Here is a 24,127-nt window from a genome sequence, read left to right on the forward strand (position 1 = left end):
CCTGTGATATTTGTCATAACGTAAAGACACAGAAGCTTTCAACTCGGGTCGGGGCAGAGTTTACTGCAGAGGCTGGTAAACTGGTCAGAATGCTCAGGATAAGTGGCTGAGAGGGCTCAGCTGTAGATGGAACTTCTGTCCCAGCCCTCCCACCCCCAGAGTGTGTGCGGAGAGATAGCAAAAGTCTGAGGATGTGGGGAGAGCTGTGAAGCGCTGGCCTCCAGACAGACAGGCAGGGCGTTGCGCTCACCTGCCCAGAGCAGCTGTGGTTTTCTGTACAGGATCAAAAAGGTAAACACTCTAGCAGGGCTTGCAGGAGTAGGCGTGGCTTCCGAGGTCCCACCCCTAGCCGAGAAACTCTACAATCAGCGTCTGGTATGGGTAGAAAGGGTCTGGTTTCACCTCCCTTCAGAGCCTACGTTCACGTGGGAAACCTCAGGCCATTCCCACCTTGACTGAGTGGCTTGGAGGAAGCCCAGCGAGTGAGACTGTGGGATAAGAACCTCTGCAAAGGACTAGATCAGCGTCGGAAAACTGGAGACATTTTAATGCAAGAAAAAGAACGGCATAGGAGGAGTCCTGTCTCCCTAGACCCAGCCTGCCTGGGACGCATGCTTCCTCTAGGGCTGGCAGCCACTCTGGCTGTGGAGGCCTGCAGGTAGTTAGTTACCCGTCCCTGTCCCACGCGTTTACATTCAACTGCTGCTCTGGCCTCGGGGAGGCCTCGGGCCCCAAGCTCTGGGATTGCTCATCACTGTTCACACCAGCAGAGCCTGACCTTCCACCAGGCGGTTTCTGGTGACTTTGTTGCCAGGGGCTCAGGACCTCCGTGTGTCTGTGTCCCGCTGGTTAGACTCAGACAAGCTCACAGCTGGTCCTCGTCCACCCAGATGGTCTTGCGCTGTTCCTCTACAATCTTGTCTTTGAGGACGCGCAGCAGCTCCTCCACACTGCTCCACATTTCAGCTTCCACGGTGGCGTAGAGGCAGGGCAGCGCCTCCAGCTCCTTCTCTTTGAGCCTGCACACTCGAAGGAATTCCTCTTCTGTTTCTGGCCGCGGCAGCAGCTTCCTGGGAGTGGCGGGATGGGCAGGGAGAGACAGCAGGGGAAGACAAGGGGAGGCTGCATGGCTCGATGCTCACACTGTGAGCTAGAAGCCTGGTTTGCACAGCTGCCTGTGGGGGTCCTGTCCCCACTAAACACAAACTCTGGCCCCACCCCTTCAGCTTGGCTCCCACCATTCTGCTTCCTGTCTCTATGAGTCTGATCCTTTAGGGATTTCCCATAAGTGGAACCAGATGGTGTCTGCCTTCCTATCCTTGAGAGTCACCCATATTGTGGTAGGTGTTAGACGACTCTCATTTTTCAAGGCTGAATACTAGTCCACCAGGCTAATCTCAAACTGGTGGTTCTTCTGAGTGGCTGGGATATAGGCTTGTGCCACCACATCTGGCCACTTCCCTCTTTGAATTCGGTTCCTTATGCACTTCATTTCAGTGACAGGAAGTTGATAGACCCTCTCCCACCGGCCACATTCACCCCATGTGTCTTACCAGCATCTGCCCTGCTGCGCTCAGGGTCAGTGTTACAGGTTCTGGCACCCAGGATTTTTGGGAGGGCTGAGTAAGAGTGGTGTGTGTGGCGGGTGTGGGGACTGGGTGTCCTTACCTGAACCGTTTGATGTTCTTCTCGCTCACCCGGATGAGCAGCACTATGGGGTACACCTTGCACTTGATCAGGTCGCGCACGCAGCTGATCCCAGCCTCCAGCAGGCAGTGTTTGTTCTGCAAGTGTAGCAGCCACCGTCAGTAGTGCAGTCACCCACTCACCTGCCCTCGTGGGTGCCAGGCTGTGCTTGGTGAGGTCATAGCCCCACACCTGAGGACTGCTCACTTGATCCTGCTGAGCACAGTGACACCGGCTGTTGAGGTTGAGCCCAAGGGAGATTTGCAATGGATACTCACCCCCCCCCCCAGCTTTCCAGGGTATTCCTGGTAATGGGTGAGAGAACAGAAAATTCCAGGGAGGCTGGCTGAGGGGTCCTCGGGGCTACCTGTTTAACCAGGAGCTTGTTAGTTGTGGGAAAGGACATTCCCATGTGGCTGAAGGCATCACTTAAAAAAACAAAAAACAAAAAACAACCCAACAAACTTTACATCAAAGAGAAAAAAATACACAATTGCCATCCCAGCCCTAGGAAGGCTGAGGCTGGAAGATTGAGAATTTCAGGTCAGCCTGGGCTACATGGTGAGACCCTGTTTAAGTGACCAAGCCAAACCAAACAACAAAAAAAGAACATAGAAATCTGGATGTGGGTGTGTGTGCCTGTAATTCCAGCATGTGGGAGGGGACTGAGGCAGGAGCATCATGAGTTTCAGATCAGCCTGGACTACCTAGTAAGAGTCGAAAATTAAAAATAAATAAATAAATAAATAAATAAATAAATAAATAAAAAAAAGAGAAACAAAGAAAACAATATAAAAAGGCAGGCATGTGGTATGCACCTGTGATTCTAGCACCTGGGAGGCAGAGACAGGAAGATAGCAATTGGAGGGTAGTCTGGGCCACATAGCCAGTTCCAGGCTAGCGTGGGCTTATCTAAAAACCAAGCAAAGGCTGGAGAGATTGCTTAGTGGTTAAGGACACTTGCTGCTCTTGCGGAGGATCTGGGTTCTCTCTCTCTCTTCTTCTCTGCCCCTTCTTCCCTCTCTCTTCCCTCTCCCTCTCCTCTTCTTTTCTCTTCCTCCTCTTCTCCATCTTCCTCTCCCTCCTTCTCTAGTTTTTTGAAAGGGTCTCATCTGTAGATCGGACTGGCTTGAAAACTAACTACAGTTTCCTACCTCTCACCTCTTAGGTGACAAGATTACAGTCATGTGCTGCCACACTTAAATATACATATACATACACATATATGTATACAGACATATACACATATGTACATACACATGTACATATATACACATACACATGTACATATACATACAAATACATACACGTATATATATTCAAGAATATATACATTCTGTTTTTTGTTTGTTTGGGTTTTTTAAAAGATATTTTTGTTTGATTTTTTTGTCTCTCTCTCTCTCTCTCTCTCTCTCTCTCTCTCTCTCTCTCTCTCTGTGCGCACACACAGAGAGAGAATATAGTATTACCACCATTCTATGAATTTTCCTCTGGCTTTTTTTTTTTTCCGAGATAAGGTTTCTCTGTATAGTCCTGGCTGTCCTGGAACTCACTCTGTAGACCAGGCTGGCCTCAAACTCAGAAATCTGCCTGCCTCTGCCTCCCAAGTGCTGGGATTAAAGGTGTGCACCACCACTGCCAGCTTGAATTTTCCTCTGCACACACTGTGGACCTAGCACCAGGCCTTGAAGACAGTTTGGAAACCCCGCCCCTCTGGACTTTCGCCCCCCATCTGTTTGCTCTCTGCCTTCCCTTAATCTTGGCTGGTGGGGCTTCACCTTTCCAGTACAATTCATCTTGTCTCTGGCCCACTCACTTTCTCTTCTCTGTCATCAGACCTCCCTAATAGGACCTGGCTTTCTTATTTGAAATATGAAATAGGATCGCAGGTAGCAACAGAAAACAAACCAGAATGTGCTCCTATCTAACCCTGGTTCTCTCTCTCTCTCTCTCTCTCTCTCTCTCTCTCTCTCTCTCCCCTGTCTCTTTCTCTCTCTCCCTTCCTCTCTCTTACACACATGCACATACACACACACACACACACACACACACACACACACACACACACACACCTTTAGCTAGCATGAACCAACACCAGTATGCTGGTAGAAACAAAAATCAGAAGAGGGTCCCAACATAGAAGCCCACATCAGAGATTTGAGGACAAAGAGTGGAGGCAGAGAGTGGTCTGGGGCCTGAGTAGAGAGAAAGGATGGACATAGTTGTGGCCACCCACCCTTGCCCATGACCCAGCGCCTCACAGAGATGGTTGGGTAGGGTCTTAGTCTGGCTAGTACCCGGGGTTCCTCACCTTGGCCGCAACAGCCTCAATGTTGGCAGGGACGATGCATTCAAAGGTGTTGGGGTTCTTTTCCCGGGAGTAGATGATGGTCTCTGTCTTCTGCTTTCGGAGGAACTCATCTCTTGTGACAATATCTGCAGAGACGGGAGTTAGTGCCCAGGGTGGGAGTTGCTATTTGTGGTGAGTTGTTCCTTCCAAGCCCTACCTGTATCATCTTGGGTGCCATATAATTTGATATTCATCTGGTCCTTTCCTACTATGGTTAAATGGAACCTCATCTTCTCTACTAGATAGAGAAGCTCCTTGAGGGTGGGGTCAAGGTCATGGTTCATGATTGTTAGGTCAGACTATGCCACAGGGGCTTAGTAGACACTTGTGCTCTGGCTTTTCAGCTGTGAATGTCATTAGACAAAGTAGCTCAGGCATTGTAGGACAACACTATGTCTGATTCAATAATGAAACTCACACTTGGAGCCAACCCCACATATCTATCCATGCATTTGTCCATCCATCCATCCATCCATCCATCCATCCATCTGCCCATCCATCCATCATCCATCCATCCATCCATCTGTCCATCCATCCATCCACTTGCCCATCCATACATCATCCATCCACCCACTCATGCATCCATCCATCCACCCACTCATCAATTCATCTAGCCAACCAACCAGTCATTCATCCACCCATCTACTCTTCCATTCATCTATCCATCTACCATCCATCTATCCATCCACCCATCCATTTGTCTATCCACCCATCCACCCATCCATCCATCTGTCCACCCATCCATCTTTCTGTCCATCCATCCATCCATCCATCCATCCATCCATCCATCCATCTGCCCATTCATCTGTCCATCCATATGTCTGTCAGTCTATCTGTCTATCCATCCATCTGTCCATCTATCCATTCATCTGCCTATTCATCATCAACACATCTACACATCTTTCCATCAACCCACTCATCCATTATCCAATTATTCACCACCTATTCATCTACTTACTCATCCAACCATTCATCATCTACTCATCTATCCATTCATCATAACCTATCCATTCACTCAACCATTCACCTATTCCCCCATGTCAACCATCCATCTACCTACTACCCATCCCCAGACACCCATCAATCCATCATCCATCTATCATCTACCTTTCCATCATCTACCACCCACCCATTTACCCATCTACCCACTACCCATTTCTATTTATCATCCATCTGTCCATCCATCCATCCATCCATCTGCCCATCCATCCATCCATCCATCCATGTACCCACCCACTCACTCACCTATCCATCCACCCATCATCCATCCATCCATCCACTCACAGGATATTATTCATGGCCAACTGTTAGGATTAAAAATGTGATGAGACACATTGCTGCACCCAAGGAGCCATGATGTAGCTAGCTGGAGATGATGACGTAGGCTACTGATCATTACCAAGTGGCTGAGTGGGTAGAGTGAAGGATGCCTTTTGTGAGAACACTGAGGAGGAGCTGAGGTGGGGGAGGGAAGCTTCCTGCCACAGATGGAGGGAGAGGAGGAGAAGCAATGGAAGAAAGGGGAGGGGAGAAGGCAGGGAGGCTGAGTCACTCTTGTGATGGGCTCCAGAAGCCTGTGTCTGTCTGTCTTCTGGCCATGCTCACCTGACTTGCAGATGGTGAACTCCATGGCACCCCCCGAGTTGAGCAGCTTCTGCACCAGCGTCTTGGCCAGCATGGTGGGCGTGAAGAGCACAGGTCGGCGACGCTCACAGTGGAAGGCGCGCACCAGGCTGTAGGGGATCAGGGTGAGGTTCCGGCTGAGCTCATTCTCAGGGTCCAGTTCTAACGGAGAACAGAAACAGTGGGCTGTCAGAGCCTGCCCTGCCCAGCACACACTCAGTCCATGGAGGCCTTGGCAACCCTTGTGGCCCCATGAAGCCTGGAGGCCTCTGGTGGTGGGGGAAGGGACCTGGGTATCTTGGAGCTACTCTGGGCCCCCAAAAACACTGCCTCTGAGGGGGCTGTAGGGGAGAAACAGAGGAGCCTTGATGGGTCCTGAAGTCTGGGCTACCTCAGTAGACCAAGGACAGCTTCTTAGAATAGGGGTGTGGTCTGAGGATACAGCTGGGCATGCAGTAATGTCCTTTCTGATTGAAATGTTCTCTCCTGGTCGGGGCTACAGGGCTCACCAGAAACTAACGACTCGAGGCTCAGAAACCTGCTGAACTGAGTGGTGGGGTGGATCAGTGGGTGCCGTATTTGCTGGGAAAGTGTGTGAAGACCTACATTAGTCTCCGGAACTCATGCAAACATCCTGTGTGTTGTGTGCACTTAGAATCCCAGTGCTGGAAGGCAGAGACAGGTGGATCAGATCCCTGGGCACTTGCTGGTCAGTCAGTCTAGCCTCATCGGGGTGGCTAAGCCAATGAGAGAGCCTGCCTCAGAAACAGAATGGGAGCTGAGGAGATGGTCGGCTCAGCAGTTAAGAGCACTTGCTGCTCTTGCAGAGGAGCAGAGTGACTCACAGCTACCCGTAACTCCAGCTCCAGAGCGTTCATCGCCCTCTTCTGGTCACTTTGGGAACTGCACTCATGTAGCAAGAGTATGTGTACACACATAAATGAAAAGTAAAACAAAACAAAACAAAACAACAATAACAACAGTAAAACCATTTCGGTGACCGAAAACAAGACCTCTGCCCTCTCTGACCTCACATGGCCACACAAGTGCATACAAAAGCCCATGAGGTTACAGAGGCAGTAAACCATTGTTAGGGATGAGACTCTTTGGTGGAGCTGTCTGCAGGAAACTCCAGGGGCGGCACCTTTGTGAGTCATCACCTGCCCTCTGGTGGGACCTTTCTGAAGATGCCATGGCCCAAGGCGCACACGCTCCTGATACCAGCCCCAGAAAACTCACTGGTTTTCCATGGTAGATTTGGCCAGACTTGTTCCTTTGTTTGGTATTGCCCTCTCTGTCAGGTGTGAACACATAGGGACTTCCCCAGGAAAATCATGCAGTGTGAGGGTTCAGGCAGACAGATGGGTGAGTACAGGAGACTGAAGGGCAGCGGAGAGGACCAGGCGGCAAGATGGCAAAGCTTTGAGGTCTATCATGGAAGGCAGACTCCTCTATTCTCCTGAGTCCCAGGGCTAGGGGATCTGTTAAGGCCAGGTATCTAGGGACTAATATCCTAGAACCAAGGGACCTGTCCCTTTTCCTTTGCTCCTGGCCTGCCCAGCTTGGGAACAAAGAGGACTTCCTAATTACCCATCCTCAAGGTCTGCCTCTCTGTTCCTGAGAGAGCCCAGCCTGGATCGGGGAGGCAGGGAGGGCTCACCATCATCTGGGAGACAGGGCATGGGGTGACTTTTTACCAGCCAGGTAGATAGTAAAAAGTACTTAGTGAGGGAGAGAAAGCAATAAATATATGTCTTGGTACATGGCTTCAGTCAATGTGGGTATCTGGGCACATGTGTGCACATGTGTATGCATGTCTATGTGTGTGAGTGTGTGCATGCATGCAAGTGTGTGCATGTGCATGCATGCGTGTGTGTGTGTGTCTCTGTGTGCATGTTTCTCTGTGTGCTCGGGCACACATGCTCACAAGCACACACACACACACACACACACACACACACACACACACTCATGTACACAAGCCAGAGGCAGATATTGGGTGTCTCATTGGGTGTCTTTCTCAAACACTCTACACCTTATTTTTTCAGACAGGGCCTCTCATGAAATCAGAAGCTTAACAATGGCCAGAATGGCTGGACAGTGAACTCCAGGCCTCCTCCTGTCTCTGCCTCCCCTAGCTGGGGTTGTAAGTTCAAACTGGAACGATACTGGGGTAAATGCATTACTGACCATCTCTTCAGCCCCCTCCCTTGTCTATTCATCCTGCTAAGCCTGTCCCAAGGACAGGTGTGGCTCCACAGAAGGGTGGGGGTGTGTACCAGACAGGTCCCTGTTGGGTTGTAGGGAGGGGCCGGGAGGTCCTCACACACCTTCGTGCTTCTCTGTCAGGAGTTTGGTGGCATCCAGCGAGGACCGGGAGAGGCTCCCCAGGGGACTCCCAGAGATGATTCTCACACGCTCATTGCTGTTCATTCTTTTGTACTTGTTTTCTGACCGGCTGACAAACTGTGGAGAGAAGGAGGGTGTGGCAAGAGGGTAGGTGGGTGGGCATAATCCCTTGGTTGGCACCAAGACTGACTTGCACCAGGCAGATAAAATCTTTGTTTAAACCTTGACTCTACGCTGCAGGGTGCCCAGAACAGACCACCTCTGCTGTAAAGAGCCAGCCCCTGCATGAGACTCTGGAACACTCCAGCTACCATCCCATGAAGACACCATGGGCACCTACTGTTCTAGCTGGTGAGGACCCAGGCTGGCAGCCCCTGGGGTCCATACATGTTGGAAACCTCCAACTTCCACATTGTTCCCATGATCCTCTGGGTTCTGGGATCATTGCTTCTCACACAGCTCTGGCACAGAGTTCAGGTTCCTACAGAACTCTCTGGGCACCTTTGAGTCTCTCTCCACTCCAGTAGAGCCTGCCCTGTCCTACTGTGTGCCAGCCTCAAGCTTTTATTCTTACATACTATAGAGACAGGGGTCTCATGTAGTCCAGGCTAGCCACAGCCTCACTATGTAGCCCAGGAGAACCTTGAACTTTGGATCCCTTGAACGTACTCCTTTGGATCCTTTGGATCTCAGGAACTTTACTTCCTGAGAGCTGGGATTACAAGCCTGCCCCACCATGCCAGGTTTATGTGGTGCCGGGGAAGGAACCCAGGGCTCTGTGCATGGTAGGTAGGCATTTAAAACAACTGAGTCATGCCCCTAGCTTAGCCTTGACTCTATCTCCTTGGCTGCTAGGATGCTCAGGTAAGTTTAATGCTCCCCCCCCCCCCCCCCCGAGAGAATAAACTGACCTACATATCTGGAGGGTTTGTTTTCTCTCCGACACAGCACATCTGATTTTTTTTTTTTAAATCATATTTTAGCAGCAGAGTTGTTGAAACGCTTTTGGCCTAAAGTTTCTTCAAATCTTTTATGAAAGTGAGACTGGCTTCCAGCAGGCGCAGAGTCTGTCTACAGACCTGTCACTGTGGGGATAAAATGGGACTGGAGAAGCCAGGTGCTGTGAGAAGTCACAAGGGGCGCCCAAAATACAATACCTTGTTATGTCCCCCTGGTATCTCTTCTTGGTAGGCACACTGTGCCAGAAAAGTCAGTGGGCATCTGATTGCCAACCTTACCTGCAGGAGCTGGCCGAAGAAGAAACTCGCTCTGGAGAGGCGGGGGCTGACCCGGGGGTCACTGGTCGAAAGCGTCTCTTCGGGTTGCAGGGTGTTCTGGAATGAGTTGGTCAATCAGCTCAGGCTGAGCAAAGGGCTCCTGAGTGTGAGACTGCGGTACAGAGATGTACACCCGGCCCCAAGTCCCCTCTGGCCCGAATGTCAAGTGCAACATCAAAGACCTGCAACCTGGCAGCAGCAGAGCCTGGGAGAGGGCAACTGCTTGCATCTGAGACCAGAGTAGGAAGGGCTGAGAGGCAAGGGTTTGTGAGTCTCCTAAGTGAAGCTCCCCCTTCCCAAGGAACCAAGTTCCCTGCAATGCATCTTCCCAATGATGTGGTGACATGGCTTCTTATGTGTAGGGAGGAATAGGTGTGTGTGTGTGTGTGTGTGTGTGTGTGTGTGTGTGTGTGTACCTACCCGGAGGCTGCGCAGGGTGTGGTGAGCACTGTCTGCCTCTTCTCTGTTGCCTCTGTGAACCAGCCTCTGGAGCTTCACTAGGAGAAGTTGTTGAGCCCTGTGGAGGGGATATGAGAGCAGCTTTAGGGCTATGGCTGGGCAAGGTGTGTGGCCCACAAACTGGAGAAGCTGGGTCTGAGGGTTCCCTGAGAAACACAGGGCTCTCCCATAGGGGTTGGGATCCAGAATCTTGCAGACCAGATGCAGGGGCATGCCCTTGTGTCTGGGTTTCTTCACTGACCATCTCACTGGCTGAGCTCCATTATTGCCTGTGACTGACTTAGCAGCAGCTAGGGCTCAGAAGAGCAGGTGTCACTGTGTGGAAGAACAGTTACCCAACAGCCCTGACACCTGATGGTTCAACCCAGCCTGAGTGAAGAGAAATCACTCAAGGACTGGGGCATGGTTCAGAGACAGAGCATTTGTCCAATATGCCCCAGGGTTCTGGATTCCATCCCCTCCCACCTCGACCCTGAACCTCAGATAAAAAGAAAAAAGGCAAGGCAGGACCGGCAGCTGCCTTGGGAGGAGAAGGGCTGAGGACATGACTGTAAATCCAACTCCAGGCTGGGTAGTTCTGTCAAACTCCATTGCAAATTAAAAAAAAAAGGAAAACCAGTTGGGGGCATGGCTCCTGATATAGCCCCTGCCCAGAATTCTCCAGTGAGGGGCTGGGGTTGTGGCTTCTGGTAGAGCCCCTGCCTAGAATTCCTCAATGAGGGGCTGGGAGTGTGGCTCAGTGGTAGAGCACCTGCCTAGAATCCCCCAGTGAGGGGCTGGGGGTGTGGCTCAGTGGTAGAGCACCTGCCTAGAATCCCCCAGTGAGGGACTGGGGTTGTGGTTCCTGGTAGAGCACCTGCCTAGAATCCCCTAGTGAGGGACTGGGGTTGTGGTTCCTGGTAGAGCCCCTGCCTAGAATCCCCTAGTGAGGGGCTGGGAGTGTGGCTCAGTGGTAGAGCCCCTGCCTAGAATCCCCCAGTGAGGGGCTGGGGTGGCTCAGTGGTAGAACACCTGCCCAGAATCCCCCAGTGAGGGGTGGGGGGTGTGGCCCAGTGGTAGAGCCCTTGCCTAGAATCATCCAGTGAGGGGCTGGGGGCGTGTCTCCTGGTAGAGGCTTCCCAGCATGCCTGGTGGTCATTGGATGGAATGAGGGTGCTAGGAGATTTTGTGAGGACACTGCACCATCCTTACAAAAGTAAGCAACCCTTTTATAGAGGGTTGGTCTGGGAGACCATCCCCCAGCTCACCGGCTGTAGCTGGGGATGGTGCCTGTGTCCAGGTCTTGGTCAGTGAAGGGGTCAACTCGTGCACACAGCCACTCGTGCCTGTCCTGGTACATGGTGTCTAGGACATGCACCACATCGTCACACTTCAGGGACATGGAGCAGGCATCCAGCTGGCTGGAGATGTTCAGGTTCAGGCGGATATAGAACGAATCCCCTGATGTGATCAGCCCATCCTCCATCTCCTTCAGCAGCTTCCGGTATCCTGAGGAGAATGTAATCCAGAAATGTAAGCACCCTGGAGACACCTGCTCTGAGTGCCCATCTTCTTCCTTGTGAGTGGGCAGCCATGCCATCTAGGGGTTCCTCTTTCCCCGAGCCTCCAAGAAAGCTTAGGGCTAAAATTTGTGCTGAGCCACAACGTCTAACTTACTAGCGTCTGCATTGTGGTTCCCCATGCCTTTTCTGCATGATGGCCAAGTGGTACTTAACATGCAGTAGACTATATGCATCCTTCAACTCAATGAAAATTTGCAAATGCATACACGTGGATAGCTCCTATTCTTAACCCATAGGCTCTCTCAGGCTAACCTTATCCGGATTGCTGTAGTCCTACCTAGCCGTACCTCATGTTGCAAAAATGGAAACAAGTATCATGAGCTCCTTTGCGTCTGGCTGATACTGGTCATTATTATGTTCGTAAGACAGGACACTGTGTCACACATTCCTTTTCATTGCTGTATAGTACTCCACACTGATGTGCATTACTCAGATACGTTATTTTTGGTGGACGGATGTGCTCGTTTCTCTTGGACACAGATACAGAAGTCAAGTCACCAGGTCATTGCGAATCTATGTGGAAGCTTTAGTAGCTACTGTCAAATGCTGCAGGTGTGATTACACCAAATGTTGTTGGTCTTTTGAGTAAAACTTTGCAAGTAACTTTGGGAGCATTCAGGGCTTACAGTGTGAATCTAATAAATGCTACAATCTTTCAGTGAACACCCATGGTATACACCTATAATTTATATCTCCAAATAGCTCCAGTGACAGATGGGTGTGGGTCAAAATGGGAACGGTAACAAGCAGGGTTCTAGGAGGTCATTCATTGCCAAAGGTCATTCCAGGCAGTTGAGTTGGTATGAAGAAACAGAGATTCATGTCGGGTCTTTCAGGGGTGTCCTAGCTTTGCACAGCCCTGGTTCAGACTTCCAAGTACCACCCAGCATCCCTGAGTCTAAGCTCTATTTTAGGGCTTTCCCAGAAATTTAGTCTGGAGGGCTATGCTACCATTCACCACTAGGGGCGCAACTCACTTTGCAGCCCTGTAGCCCACAGGTCAAGGTGTCCTCTAGAGATTTAATTATTTTGGTGCAGGCTTCGGAGCTGGTAGGAGCAAATCCTATGAGTGAGGGTGACTGGGCCCCATAGTGTCATCCTCTGCACCAGAGGTGCTGCTGGGAAGGGGCAGGAGAGCGGCTGGAGAATCTGGCTGACTATTTATGCTCTGCTCAAATATTCATGATTACTGTGGTTAAAAATAAGACCCAGCTGCAGAGGCAATCACGCAGGAAAACCCAGAGGTGAGAATGAGAATCCAAGCCATCACCCAGGCAGCAAACAGTGCTGCTGGGGGCTGGGCCAGGCGGGGAGGCAGGGCTGCCTGCCTGTCAGCGGCCGGATGTGCTTGGCCCAGAGTCTCTGCTTGTAGTAGGCTGGGAAGCATGACAGAGGAGACAGATGTCACCCGTGCAGGGGGAGGAGCGAGCCAGGCTGCTGGAGCGGCATCCTCTGTTTCCCTAGGAGGTGGATTTGGTTCAGGGTGACACAGAGCATCTTCAAACCCACCTGTTATCCTCTTGGGTTGAGACTCGGCTCAACTCTCATGGGACACAGATGAAGCAGGGGGAGGCTCAGGGTATGTGTCCTGTACCCTACCCTTGTGTGGACCAGGTCCGGCTCAGGCCTTACCTTCATGGTTGACCTTGTAGTGCAGGGTGACAGGGCCACTGCACCTCTGGATGGTCCAACGGGCCTCTTCCTTTGTGCATGCATCCAATGGAACGCTCTGTCTTTCGCCTCGGATGCAACCTTCCAGCTGCAGGGCAAGAACAAACAGTTCATTTTCTTTGGTGCTGCAAATGGGCGAGGCTAAGGCTGCTTCCCACCGGAGCACCCTTCATCAGACACTAGGGCATCTTGTGCCACTGGGCTGCGTGTGTCTCTAGGTGCGCATGCGTGTGCGCATGCGTGTGCATAGGAGAGAAGGGCCTGGGGACACCCCGCAGCTTCTCCCTCTATGTCTCACCAGCAGGAGTTGGTGGCCCTCACGCAGTCCGGCCCTCTCAGCCAGTGAGCCTGGCTTGACAGAGTGAATGAAGCTCCCGCGTGCATTGCCGCCTAGAAGGGTGAGCTGGGTGATGAGCCCATCGCCATTCAGAGTTGTGTGCTGGACCAAGGGCCCGGTGCCTCGCACGTGACCCCCAGATGTGACCGATGGCCGGAAAGGCCTGAGTTGGGAAATAAAATAGGCAGTTGGACTCAAAAGAGAAATGCTGACCGTGCTAGCATGCTGTGGCATGGCTGTATGTGTCCTTGAGGCTTGGGGTTTGGGGATCTGGGTTCTAAGGGATTCGCAATTGCAGGAAGTCATCAGGAAGCCCCCTCTCTTCCTCTGTGTGTCTGGGTCTCTCTCTCCTCCCTCCCTCTCCCCCTCCTCCCGCCTCTCTCTCTCTCCCTCCCTCCCTCTCTCTCTCTCTCTGTCTCCTCTCTCTCTCTTTCTTACTTTCTTCCTTTCAAGACAGGGTTTCTCTGTGTAGCCCTGGCTGTCCTGGAACTCACTCTTTAGACCAGGCTGGCCTCAAATTGAGAGATGTACCTGCCTCTGACTCCAGAGTACTGGGACTGAAGGTGTATGTCACCACCACCCAACAATGTCTAAGTTTTCTTATCCTGGACAGTCAAGGAATAGATGAAGTGGTTCTCTCTACCCTCCCCAATGCCCCACTTTGAGATAGGTCTCCTGTAGCACAGGCTAGCTTCCAATTCACTAGGTAGCCTAAAAAAAATGACCTTCTGATCCTCTCACCTCTGCTTCCTGAGTGCTGGGATTCTACTGCCTGATATATGTGGTGGTGGGGCTGGAACCCAGGGATTCATGCATGCTAGTGAGCACCCTCCCAACTGAGCCACATCCCTAGTCTGAGGAACTGATTTGTGACTGAGACCCTGGGCTTAGTCTTAAGGCACATAGATGGTACCCTCTGTTAGAGAAGTGAGAAGATGAAGTTCTTGGGTCTTGGGTCCTATCCTTAAGCCCCTATTTGGCCACTACTATCCCTGGTATCGCTGTCCTTTCTCTGTACCCTTTTTGTAAGTCAGTCTCTTCCCCCGACCCCTGCCTCTCTGTCTGTCTCTCTCTGTCTGTCTCTCTCTGTCTGACTCTGTCTCTCTCTCTCTCTCTCTCTCTCTGTGCCTGTGGAGGTCAGAGGTCAAGCTCAGGTGTTGTTTCTCAGTCCCCATTGCGTTTTCTGGTAGAGTGTCTCTGGATCTGGGGCTTGCTGATTACAAGCACATGTCACCACACCCAGATTTTTATGTGGGCTCTGGAGATTTGAACTCAGGTCTTCATGCTCATGTGGCAAGTGCTACACCCACAGAGCCATCTCCCCAGCCCTGTCTCCATACCTTTCTAAAGAGAACTTCCGGAACATGAGGTTGACCTGCTCCAGGTCATAGGCATCCAGTCCCTCTGACTGGTGTGAAGAGGAGGAGGAGTGGATGGAGGGGGGTCCGAAGGAGTAACGTTCGTGATTTTCATCTGCAGAGGAATGAGGGTCTGTTAGGACCCAGGAGCACCAGGGGGAGCATCTAGGATCACCCTCCTCCCACAGCATGGAGCTAAATAATAGCATAGCCCTGTAGACTGGACTTTTGGAGGAGTCTCCAGAGGCATAGCACAGGGTTGTATCATGTAGCCCAGGCTGTCCTCAAACTTGCCATTCTTCTCCTGACTCCATCTCTCACGTGCTGGATTACTCGTGTACACAGATGTGGGGACTTGGGATCGGAGACCTGCAGTTTTTACTACACTCTGCCTATCTCCTGCCACCAGGGCAGATCAAGTCCAAATGGACATGCCCCTGCTTCTCCTTCTAAAGAGCCTCGCTAGATGTCTGTGTGTAGGGAGTTAGGAGTACCAGAAGAGGACATCTGGCGCCTTTATCACTTTCTGTCTACTCCTTTGCAGCAGGGTCTCTCCCCGAACCCAAGGCTCACACCTTCTCAGAGAGGTGGGAGGCCAGCCAAATCCATCACCCTTGTTTCTGTGCTCCTCAGAATTAGGGTGAGAGATGTTTGCAGGGACACCCAGCTTGCTGTGAGGATGCTGGGATCTGAGATCCCATCCTCATGATTGTAGAGCGAGAACTCAGCAGTTGAACCATCTCTCCAGCTCTCAGCTCTGTCTTGGGAGTGGACTCAAGGATTCTCACTTTAGCACCCCCACTTCCAAGTGGTCTCTCCACCCTTGTCCACTGACTTTCAGACTCTGGGTCTGGGAGGCCTGGGTTCCCTCTCCTCTTCTCCCACCTAACTGGACTGTAAGTTCCCAGGGGAGATAGATGCTCACTGGAATAGAGCCACCAGGGTGAGGGACACACTGGTCCTGCTTGGGGCTGATAACAAAGGCCAATTCTGCACAGGAATTTTTCCCGACACCCGCAACGTACTTTGGCCGCCTGCCCAGGATTCGCTTCCAGCTTCCCCATTCTAAAACTCTCTTGGTTCCTTTCATTACCCAGCCTCCATTAGGTGCTAACCCCTCTTTAACACTTGATAGCTTGTGATGGTCCCCAATTATGGAGGGTCGCTAATCTTTCCATCTTATCTGCTGCTGGCCTCTGCCAGTCAGGGGCACAGATGGGGTTGGGGAGAACTGGAATGTATATGTGTGTACTGGCAGGGTGTGTCTGGAGGATGCAGAGCCTAACCTATTCCAGCAGGGTAGGGGTCTGGTGACACCTGGGGCATGGGCCCATCTCCAGGTTCTCCTCCCTCTCAGTGATCCATGCCTCAGGTTCATGGCACTGACACCATGGTCTCTGTCGGCAGGGATGTTGGGACTGGGACTGAACAGGGATCCTTGGCTGGAATCCATGTATCCCTGAAGTCTAGGCTCTCATCTGGCTTTCCATAAAGCCTGTGTATGACTGAGAGAGTGTCACTGTCCTCAACGTGGTCATTTGAGGACCATGCCTTAAAATTCAGTCCTGGCCTCCACCTGCAATTTCATGTAGTCCAGGCTGGCCTCCAATTCTCTAAGTAGTGGAGGATGATCTTGAACCTCACATACACCTGCCTCCAGCCTCCCAGCCCCAACAAGTGCTAGGATCACAGAAGTGTGCCATCAAGCCCAGGTGATGTGGAACGGGGTGGAACCCAGGGCTTCAGGCATGCTGGGCAAACTCTAGACCAACTAAGCAATGCCCCACCTCCTCACTTGGGGATTCAGGCAGGGGCACTACCATTGAGCCATAGCCCCAGCCCTTTACTGGGGGATTCTAGGCAGGAGCTCTACAACTGAACCACACCCCAGCCCTTCTTTGGGGGATTCTAGGCAGGAGCTCTACAACTGAACCACACCCCAGCCCTTCATTGGGGGATTCTAGGCAGGGGCTCTACAACTGAACCACAACCCCAGCCCCTGGGGGTGGGGGGATTGGAGGAAATCACTCTATGGATGAGCCACATTCTGAGTCTTAGAATTATTATTTTAGATCCATGGCTTTCCTTGTTCTTCAGTTGAGCAGCTGGCTCTACCTATAAATCACAGAACTGCCTTGGTCTTCTGTTCAGGTCTGTGACGGACTTCCTTCCATGCTTTCTTTCTGAGTCCTTCTCGGGACAGACCCTGCCCTCCCAAGTCACCAGGACTCCTCCGGGCCTGGCAGATACATACATACCGTCAAGATCTAAGGCATCAAACCCACAGCTATCGTTGTCTTCTTCCACTGTGCTGTAAGAAACAAGCCGGGGGTGAGACAACACTGGTGTGAGTGTGTGCTGCAGGGGAACAAAGTAGAGAAGCTTCTAGAATGTTTTGGCTTTCTGTCCGGCCTTGGTTCTAAGAGGCCAGCATGGGAGGGGATAGGGGAATGAGCAGGATGGGATGAAGCAGGAATAGGTGAGGAAGAGGGACTACACCAGCAGGAAAGCAGCCCTGGTGGCCTGCAGAGACCGCATCTCAGTAGCTGAGGAGAAGGCAAAAGGAGGAGGGGAGTGTGTGGATTTGAGGGGGTGGCGTGGGTGGAGCTAGACATGGTGGGTACTGGCTGATAATCGCAGTACTCAGGAGGCCGAAGCAGGGAGATTGTCCTTGAGAGGGCCAAGAGGACTCTGCTTTTCTTACCACATATTTGCCCCCTACGCATGCCCCCTACACAGCGCGCCCTCTAGGCAGGAGTAGGTGGGATTAGCCCTTGGCTGGCCACAGTGATGTAGGTGGGCCTGTGAGTCTTCAGTAAGGTCCGTGGTCACGGGTCTAAGCTGTTCAGAAGGGTGCGCCCCCTAGGGGACCAAGCAGGTATTCTCACAGGTCAGTGTGGACCGGGTTTATGAAGAGGGTGGTTCCAAGCCTCAACTACCCCATGCGGACAGTGGGCCCCCTCTCGCCTTTCCTTCTAACGTTGTTGAGAGGCTTAAGGAGTTCATACCAACCTGGGGACCAGGAGACACGGTCAACCAGCTAGCCAAGGCCTCCACCTGCCACTCACCTCCGGTGAGGCGCATCTTCCTTGCAGCGTCTGACTATGGAGTCGTTTCCCGGGGGCTCTGCGGTGATTGACATGATACTGCTGCGGCTCCGATGGGGTTGCTGTGAACGCGGCACAGCTGTGTTACCGGATATTTATCTGCGATGCCTCGGCGGGCATAAATATTATATACATGGGAACTAAATTTAACTTGGGATGTTCCCACCCCTACTCGGGAAACAGGGGCTGAACAAGCTGGTCCTCAGTATGACCTTGGCTGGAGGAGGCTGGGCTCAACCCTGGGGCAGTCAGCGGAGTTTGGAGCACAGCTGTTTCCACAGCTGCTCGCTGGGAGAAGCAGACGGGAACCGCTGAGCTGGGGAGGCAGAGCCGAGGCCTCGCGGCCCTGCACAGACTGGGTTCTGTGGCCCCCAGCTGCCGGCGCTGCTTTGGACAGGGTGGGTGTGGAGAGGGGTGCTTTGAGGATGGGGGAGGGCAGGTAGGACGGTGGATGGGACAAAGACCTTGGATTCTGGCACAGGAGCTGACACCAGACCGTTGTTGTACATTCATTACTAAATTTCTACCTCCCTTAGGGTCTGATTTGAGAAGCTGAGCTGACATTTTTCCCAGGGCACCCCTCAGGCTTAGAATTTCTAATCTTGTGCCTTCTGCGGGTTACAAATAGATAGCTGGATGTAACGGAAGGCTGAGACCCCTGCCTAGCTCTGTACAGGAGTGGGGGTGCGCCCTCTCCTGCTGCTTCAGCAGCCCCTGCCTTGCCCAAAGCCTCCCAGGACAGTGGCCCCGGGTTGCTGGGGCTGCGAAGTTGCAGAATTGGTATGGTTTGCCACCGCCCCTTAGGAGGCCTCCTCCTCCTCCCACCAAGTGTTAAATTGGGAATGGAGGCTGCTGGAAGGTGTGAATACATTGCTGGACTGGGGAAAGAGAAACTTCTTTAAATAAACATAGTGAGGCTCCAGGCTCAGCCCGGGGACTCTGAAGGTGTGTAAGTGGAGTGGGAATTACGGCAGCTCACCATTTTGGAGAAAGAGCTGGTGACAGGTAGCGAGCGGGAGGAACTGGGGCTGCCGTCTGTGAAATCCTCTTCGTGCCCCTTGACTGTCCTCATCAGAGCCGCGGGAGACGGAGTGGCAGGCGTACAAAGCAGAGGGGGAGAAAAGGGAGGGAGAGGGGAGTTAAAGCCTCTACCTGGGGTTCTCCTGTGGGTGGGCAGGGGACTGAGCAAATCAGGAGCTTGTTCTGTCCCCTGGGGAGACCCAGGAAGCAACATCAGTAAAGCCTCCACTCTTCATTCTCTTGCAGGTGGCGCTATTTTTCTTTTCTTTTCTTTTCTTTTTTTTTTTTTCAGGATAGCATATCTTGCCCCAAGTCAGGCTGGCCAAGACTAAACCATGTCACCTGTCTTTGAAGACTCACAGAGGGGTTCCCCCGCCATGCCCACCTCTACCTAAAGAGGAAGCATTGGGCAGACAGGAAAAAACGCATGTCCATTTTCCCCATCATTAAACCCTTCCCTGCTCAACAAGGTGGGCTGACAGCAGAGCATAGCAAAAAGAGGGACAAACTCAGCAAAAAGAGGGACAAGCTTGTCACTTCCTTAACAAAGCCCCCCATGTTGTCTCTTCTCTTCGGGGGCTCCTTGGTGTTTGCATGACCATCTTCCTCAACTTTTGAGTGACGGACTTGCCACCTACAAGGCACCTGTCCCCCAAAATGCCAGGACCTGTGTGTGTGTGCACAGCTGTGTAGACTCAGGTGCCCATTATGTATGCTCTGTGAGGTGAGGCTTGTGTTATACTTCCATGTGCCCCTAGATCCTCACAGTAGGAAGAGGATCTTAACCTGCCAGGCTTGCTTAAGAGTGATGAAGAGCACAGCCCCTGGCTGGTTAGCATCCTTTCATTTCCTTTTGTGTGTGGGGGGGTGTTTTGTCTATATGCCACAGACCCCAGGACCTTTGCACATCACTTTTGGATAAAGAATGTCACTGAGACACCTGACGTAGCTTAGCTGCAAGGGAGCTCAAGCAGATGTCAGAATTTAGCTCTGTTCTATTCTCCCCTCCCCTCCCTAAAGTCACTACAGTAGAATGGAGCTGAGGTGATTGGGATGGACCTCTGGGTTTTGCGGCTGCTGTCTGTCTGGGGTCTCACTCTTAACACTCTTTTTTGTACTCCCTAACTCCCCTAGGTCCACCTTACACTTTCTGCTCCTCTCTTTATATATCTATGGACTTAAATTCATGTTTCCAGACTCAGTTTAAATGAATGTCCCACTTTTCTTTCAGTTGCTTCCTGGGGGTGGCCCTGGGCACTTTCCATCTTCTTCCTGTGACCATGATCTGAGTTTACAGTGGGGCACATTCTGGAACCAGCTAGCTTGTAATTTCGGTATTCAGAAGGTAGAGACAACATGGAGCAACCCGGCTAGCTATACTACTCTTATCCATGAGCTCTGGGTTCAACTGAGAGACCCTATCTCAATGAATAAGGTTGAGGAGCAATTGAGGAAGATCCCCAAGTCAGCCTGGGGTCTCTGCACAGAACACCCATGTGTATACACAGGGACAAGCGTCCACATACAGGCATCACACAAATACCCATGCAAAGATAAATAATAAGATGCTCCATTTGGCCAAGAGAGCCACCGAGGTGACAGTGCTGCTGGACAGAGCCCTGCACACTTTGAATGATGATGAGCAGCACTTACTGACTGATTGAAACGCTGCATCCTGATACCCTCGCGGCCTTGCCCAGGTTGAACTTGCGGGGTTGGTCAGTGCAGCAGGAGAAACAGATGGAACCAGAGGTGGGAGGGTGACAGATGAGCAAGGGCAAAAAGGATCTGGGCAGCCTACTAACCTTGAAACTCAGATGCTTGCTTCATGCTGATGGGGGATTTGGCTCTCTGCAGCTGAAAGAGAGGGGAGGGGAAGACACAAGACAGACGACACAAATCAAACAGGGCCCTAGACACATGTCACTGCAGCTAAGAGGAAAATAAAACAAACCGCCTGATCTGCAGCTGCCTGGCTTGGGCCATACATTTGATGCCAGGCTCCTGCACTTGGGACAAGATGTAGCCTCTCTTCCCCCAGGCCTGGATCAGCCAACTGCTACTCCAGATGAGCCCCCTCCAAGGGAGCCCCTGAACAGGGCTCTAAAATCCTGAAGCACAGGAGCCTTCTATGCCAGGCTGACTCATGTGCAGAGACCTCCATGAGAGGCTGGGCTTCAGAGAAGCTGCCTGCCACCTTTGATTCATGTGTTACCCTCTACCATTAGCACAGAGAGGCAGGGGCAACTAGACTCTGATGAGTGGTCTATCCATCTACCCATTTATCGATTCTACACTCACTTATCAATGAATGTTCCATCCATGCATGGAAATATCCATTCATCTACACATCTACTCATTAAACATCCATCCATCCATCCATCCATCCATCCATCCATCCATCCACATCAGTCTACCATCTATCCATGTAGCTATCCAACCACCCATCTTCCCATCAATTCATACAGCCACCATCCTATTTATTATGTAATCATTCACTTATCAATCCATCCTTCCACCCCTCACCCATCCATCAGTCAACCATCCATTCACATAACTACCCATCCATCTACCCAGCCCCACCCATCATCCACCATCTTATCAATGTTTTTCTAACCAATCATCATTAATCCACTCATCAATCCACCCATGTAACTATCCACATAACTACCTATTCATTCACACAGCTATCCACCATCTATCTATTCATCCACTCATTTATCCACTATCCCATGTAACTATTTATCTACCTATTAATTTACTATCCACCCACCTATCAATGCAACATCGATCCATGAAATCACTCATGAAACTACCCATCCATTCATTTATCCATGTATCATCCAACTATCAATCAATTAATGTTTCCAATCATGTAACCATTCATTCATCTATGTAGTCATTTATTATCCATCCTTTTATCCATTACCCACCCATCAATCTATCATCTATTCACCCATCACCCATCGTCCATCCATGTAACAATCTATCCTTCCATCCACACATCTATTATCATCCATTCCCATCCATTCCCATCCATCCATCCATCCATCCATCCATCCACCCATTGCCCATCCATGTAATTATCTATCCATTCATAATCCACTCATTATCCGTTTATCCACTCAACAGTCCATTCACCCATCCACCAGTCTACCATCTATCTGTGTAATTATTTGATCACCATCTTCCCATCTATCCATACAACCATCCCATCTATCATGTAGTAATTCATTTATCAATCCATCAATCCACCCCTCACCCATCCATCAGTCAACCATTCATTCTTGTAACCAACCATCCATCTGTCTACCCAGTCCTCTGCCATCCACTATCCTATCCAGCTATTATTAATCCATCCATTCATCCATCTATCAACCCACCCATGTAACTAGCCATTCATCCACCATCCATTCATCCTCCCAGCCATCCATCCTTTCATCCTCCTACCTATCCAACCTTTCATGCATGCATATGTTTACCCATTGGTGTAACCACCCATCCATTCTCCGATTTACCCACCCATAGACTCATGAACTCTCTCAGAGCCAACCACATGTCCTGGATCTCCCTGGGTATCAATCAGAGTGACAGTGCTGTACTGTGAGCTCCCAACATGGGGCTTGGGAAAGAAATCTGAAGATAATTCTCTTGTTCATGGTCTTACTTTCTAAACAAATGAATGCCTGCAAGCAAGCACGACTTCTGTCCAGGACTGTAACAGGTCAAATCATACCCAAGTGGAGCCAGGTGCTACCTCCTACCTGCATGGGGCTCCCATGCCACCATCTGCCTCCCATCCGTGCCCCTGGGTACCTGGATGCCCTTTAGGTTCATCCGGCGCCGAGGCGGGTGATAGGGCAGAAAGTACTTGCTGTCTTCGGGAGACTCCTCTGAGGTTGAAGAATCATCAGCTTCTTGGCCATTGGTCCTGGGGCTGGTGTCTCCAAGGTTTTGTGAGATAATGGTGGCTGGAAGGTGTCTAGGCAGACTCTAGACAAGAGGGATGAGCATAAGGGAAGGTTGGTAGTACACATAATGCAAACTGGCTAATGGTATGATGTTTTCCCCCTTGGGTACCCAAGCATGACACTCAGCCTGGGCTGAACTTTTCTGACTCCCTGAATCTCCACCTGGATGTCATGGCTCATCAGCACACCTTGACATGGGTCTGTTTCTTCTTCCTATCTCTCATGCTTTCCAGTTCAACAGACATCTGGGACCATCACTTGCTGGCCACCTGCTGGCTGTGTTTGCCTCTTGGTCTTGGCTCATGCCATCACCAGGGTTAGACTACCATCTGTGCTGCTCCTGGCCTAGTATGGGTGAAGGGACTCTAGCTTCATGAAGACACCTAGAGGTTACTCATGGAGGAGCTTTGTGTCTAGTGCTGGGCTTACTGTAGAGGGGTCGGTTCATGCAAATTACAAAGTGTCACATTCTGGGGGTGAAATCACAGCCCTGGAACTCCTGAGTTCCGGTACAGGGGTCAGGGAAGGTCTTCCTGAGGAAGAGTTGCATTGGCAAGACTGGAAGCTGAGTGGTCTATGTGGCCAGGAGAAGTCTGACTAGGGCTTTCCAGGTGGGGCTTATGGCCTCCAGAACTCCCCTAGTGAGGAGTCTTTCTGGAACCCCAAAGAGAACCCATGGCTTCCTTCATGGGTTTCTACAATGCAGTTCAGACACCACAACTTTGTTGGTGCTTAACTGCCAATTTTATATTCTTTCTTTGAAAATGAGGATTTAATTGCACAGCACTTTCTATCATGGTTGTTCTATGTTCTCTCTCTCTCTCTCTCTCTCTCTCTCTCTCTCTCTCTCTCTCTCTCTCTCTCTTTCTCTCACCCAATAGTATAGATTGGCTGGGCAGCAAGCCCCAGGGATCTGTGTGTCTCTACCTCTCTAGCACTGGGACTACAGGCACTCACCACCATGCTTGCCCCTTCCCCAGTTTTAAATGCATCTTCTGGGGACTGAACTCAGTTCCTCACACTTGCGGGGTAAACACTTGCCCCATTTTATACTGTTGTATTTTTATGAAGTCTCTGCTCAGGACAGAGCCTGGTAGATCCTCAGCTATAGCAGCAAGCATGTGTCACCTGTAGGGATGGCAGCAGTGTTCCTTCATATCTGGGTGTCAAGGGGGCTCCTGGAAGATGTAGTCTTACTCGCCTCTCTGTCTACTAATGAGTGTTCACCCATGGGCACCGGTGACTTTAACAAGCACAGGGTATTTTAATCCTGGTGACCTTCCACATTGCAGAGAGTGCCAAGGGAAGGCTTGCTGCTGGTTGTGATCCACTGAGAGGCTCAGAAAGTTAAAAAGGT

At 51.2% G+C, this 24,127-nt stretch overlaps 1 protein-coding gene across 3 annotated transcripts in view; it reads right to left on the bottom strand.

Annotated features, from left to right (window-relative positions):
* Positions 1-526: 526 nt before the first annotated feature.
* Card11 (caspase recruitment domain family member 11) overlaps positions 527-24,127 on the bottom strand; it is a 128,330-nt gene continuing 104,729 nt past the window's right edge. For all 3 annotated transcript variants that reach the window (XM_031338556.1, XM_031338558.1, XM_031338557.1), the window contains exons 10-25: positions 22,616-22,792; positions 20,605-20,656; positions 18,759-18,841; positions 17,741-17,841; positions 16,931-16,983; positions 14,655-14,787; positions 13,276-13,477; positions 12,939-13,065; positions 10,992-11,232; positions 9,706-9,802; positions 9,247-9,342; positions 7,990-8,125; positions 5,642-5,821; positions 3,998-4,122; positions 1,669-1,784; positions 527-1,070 (exon numbers count right to left, since the gene is read on the bottom strand). In XM_031338556.1, the coding sequence (XP_031194416.1) occupies positions 866-1,070; positions 1,669-1,784; positions 3,998-4,122; positions 5,642-5,821; positions 7,990-8,125; positions 9,247-9,342; positions 9,706-9,802; positions 10,992-11,232; positions 12,939-13,065; positions 13,276-13,477; positions 14,655-14,787; positions 16,931-16,983; positions 17,741-17,841; positions 18,759-18,841; positions 20,605-20,656; positions 22,616-22,792 (2,124 nt within the window). In that variant the 3' untranslated portion in view covers positions 527-865. The remainder of the gene's footprint in view (positions 1,071-1,668; positions 1,785-3,997; positions 4,123-5,641; positions 5,822-7,989; positions 8,126-9,246; positions 9,343-9,705; positions 9,803-10,991; positions 11,233-12,938; positions 13,066-13,275; positions 13,478-14,654; positions 14,788-16,930; positions 16,984-17,740; positions 17,842-18,758; positions 18,842-20,604; positions 20,657-22,615; positions 22,793-24,127) is intronic.

This window comes from Mastomys coucha, unplaced genomic scaffold, assembly GCF_008632895.1.
Source record: "Mastomys coucha isolate ucsf_1 unplaced genomic scaffold, UCSF_Mcou_1 pScaffold22, whole genome shotgun sequence".
Taxonomy (NCBI): Eukaryota; Metazoa; Chordata; class Mammalia; order Rodentia; family Muridae; genus Mastomys; species Mastomys coucha.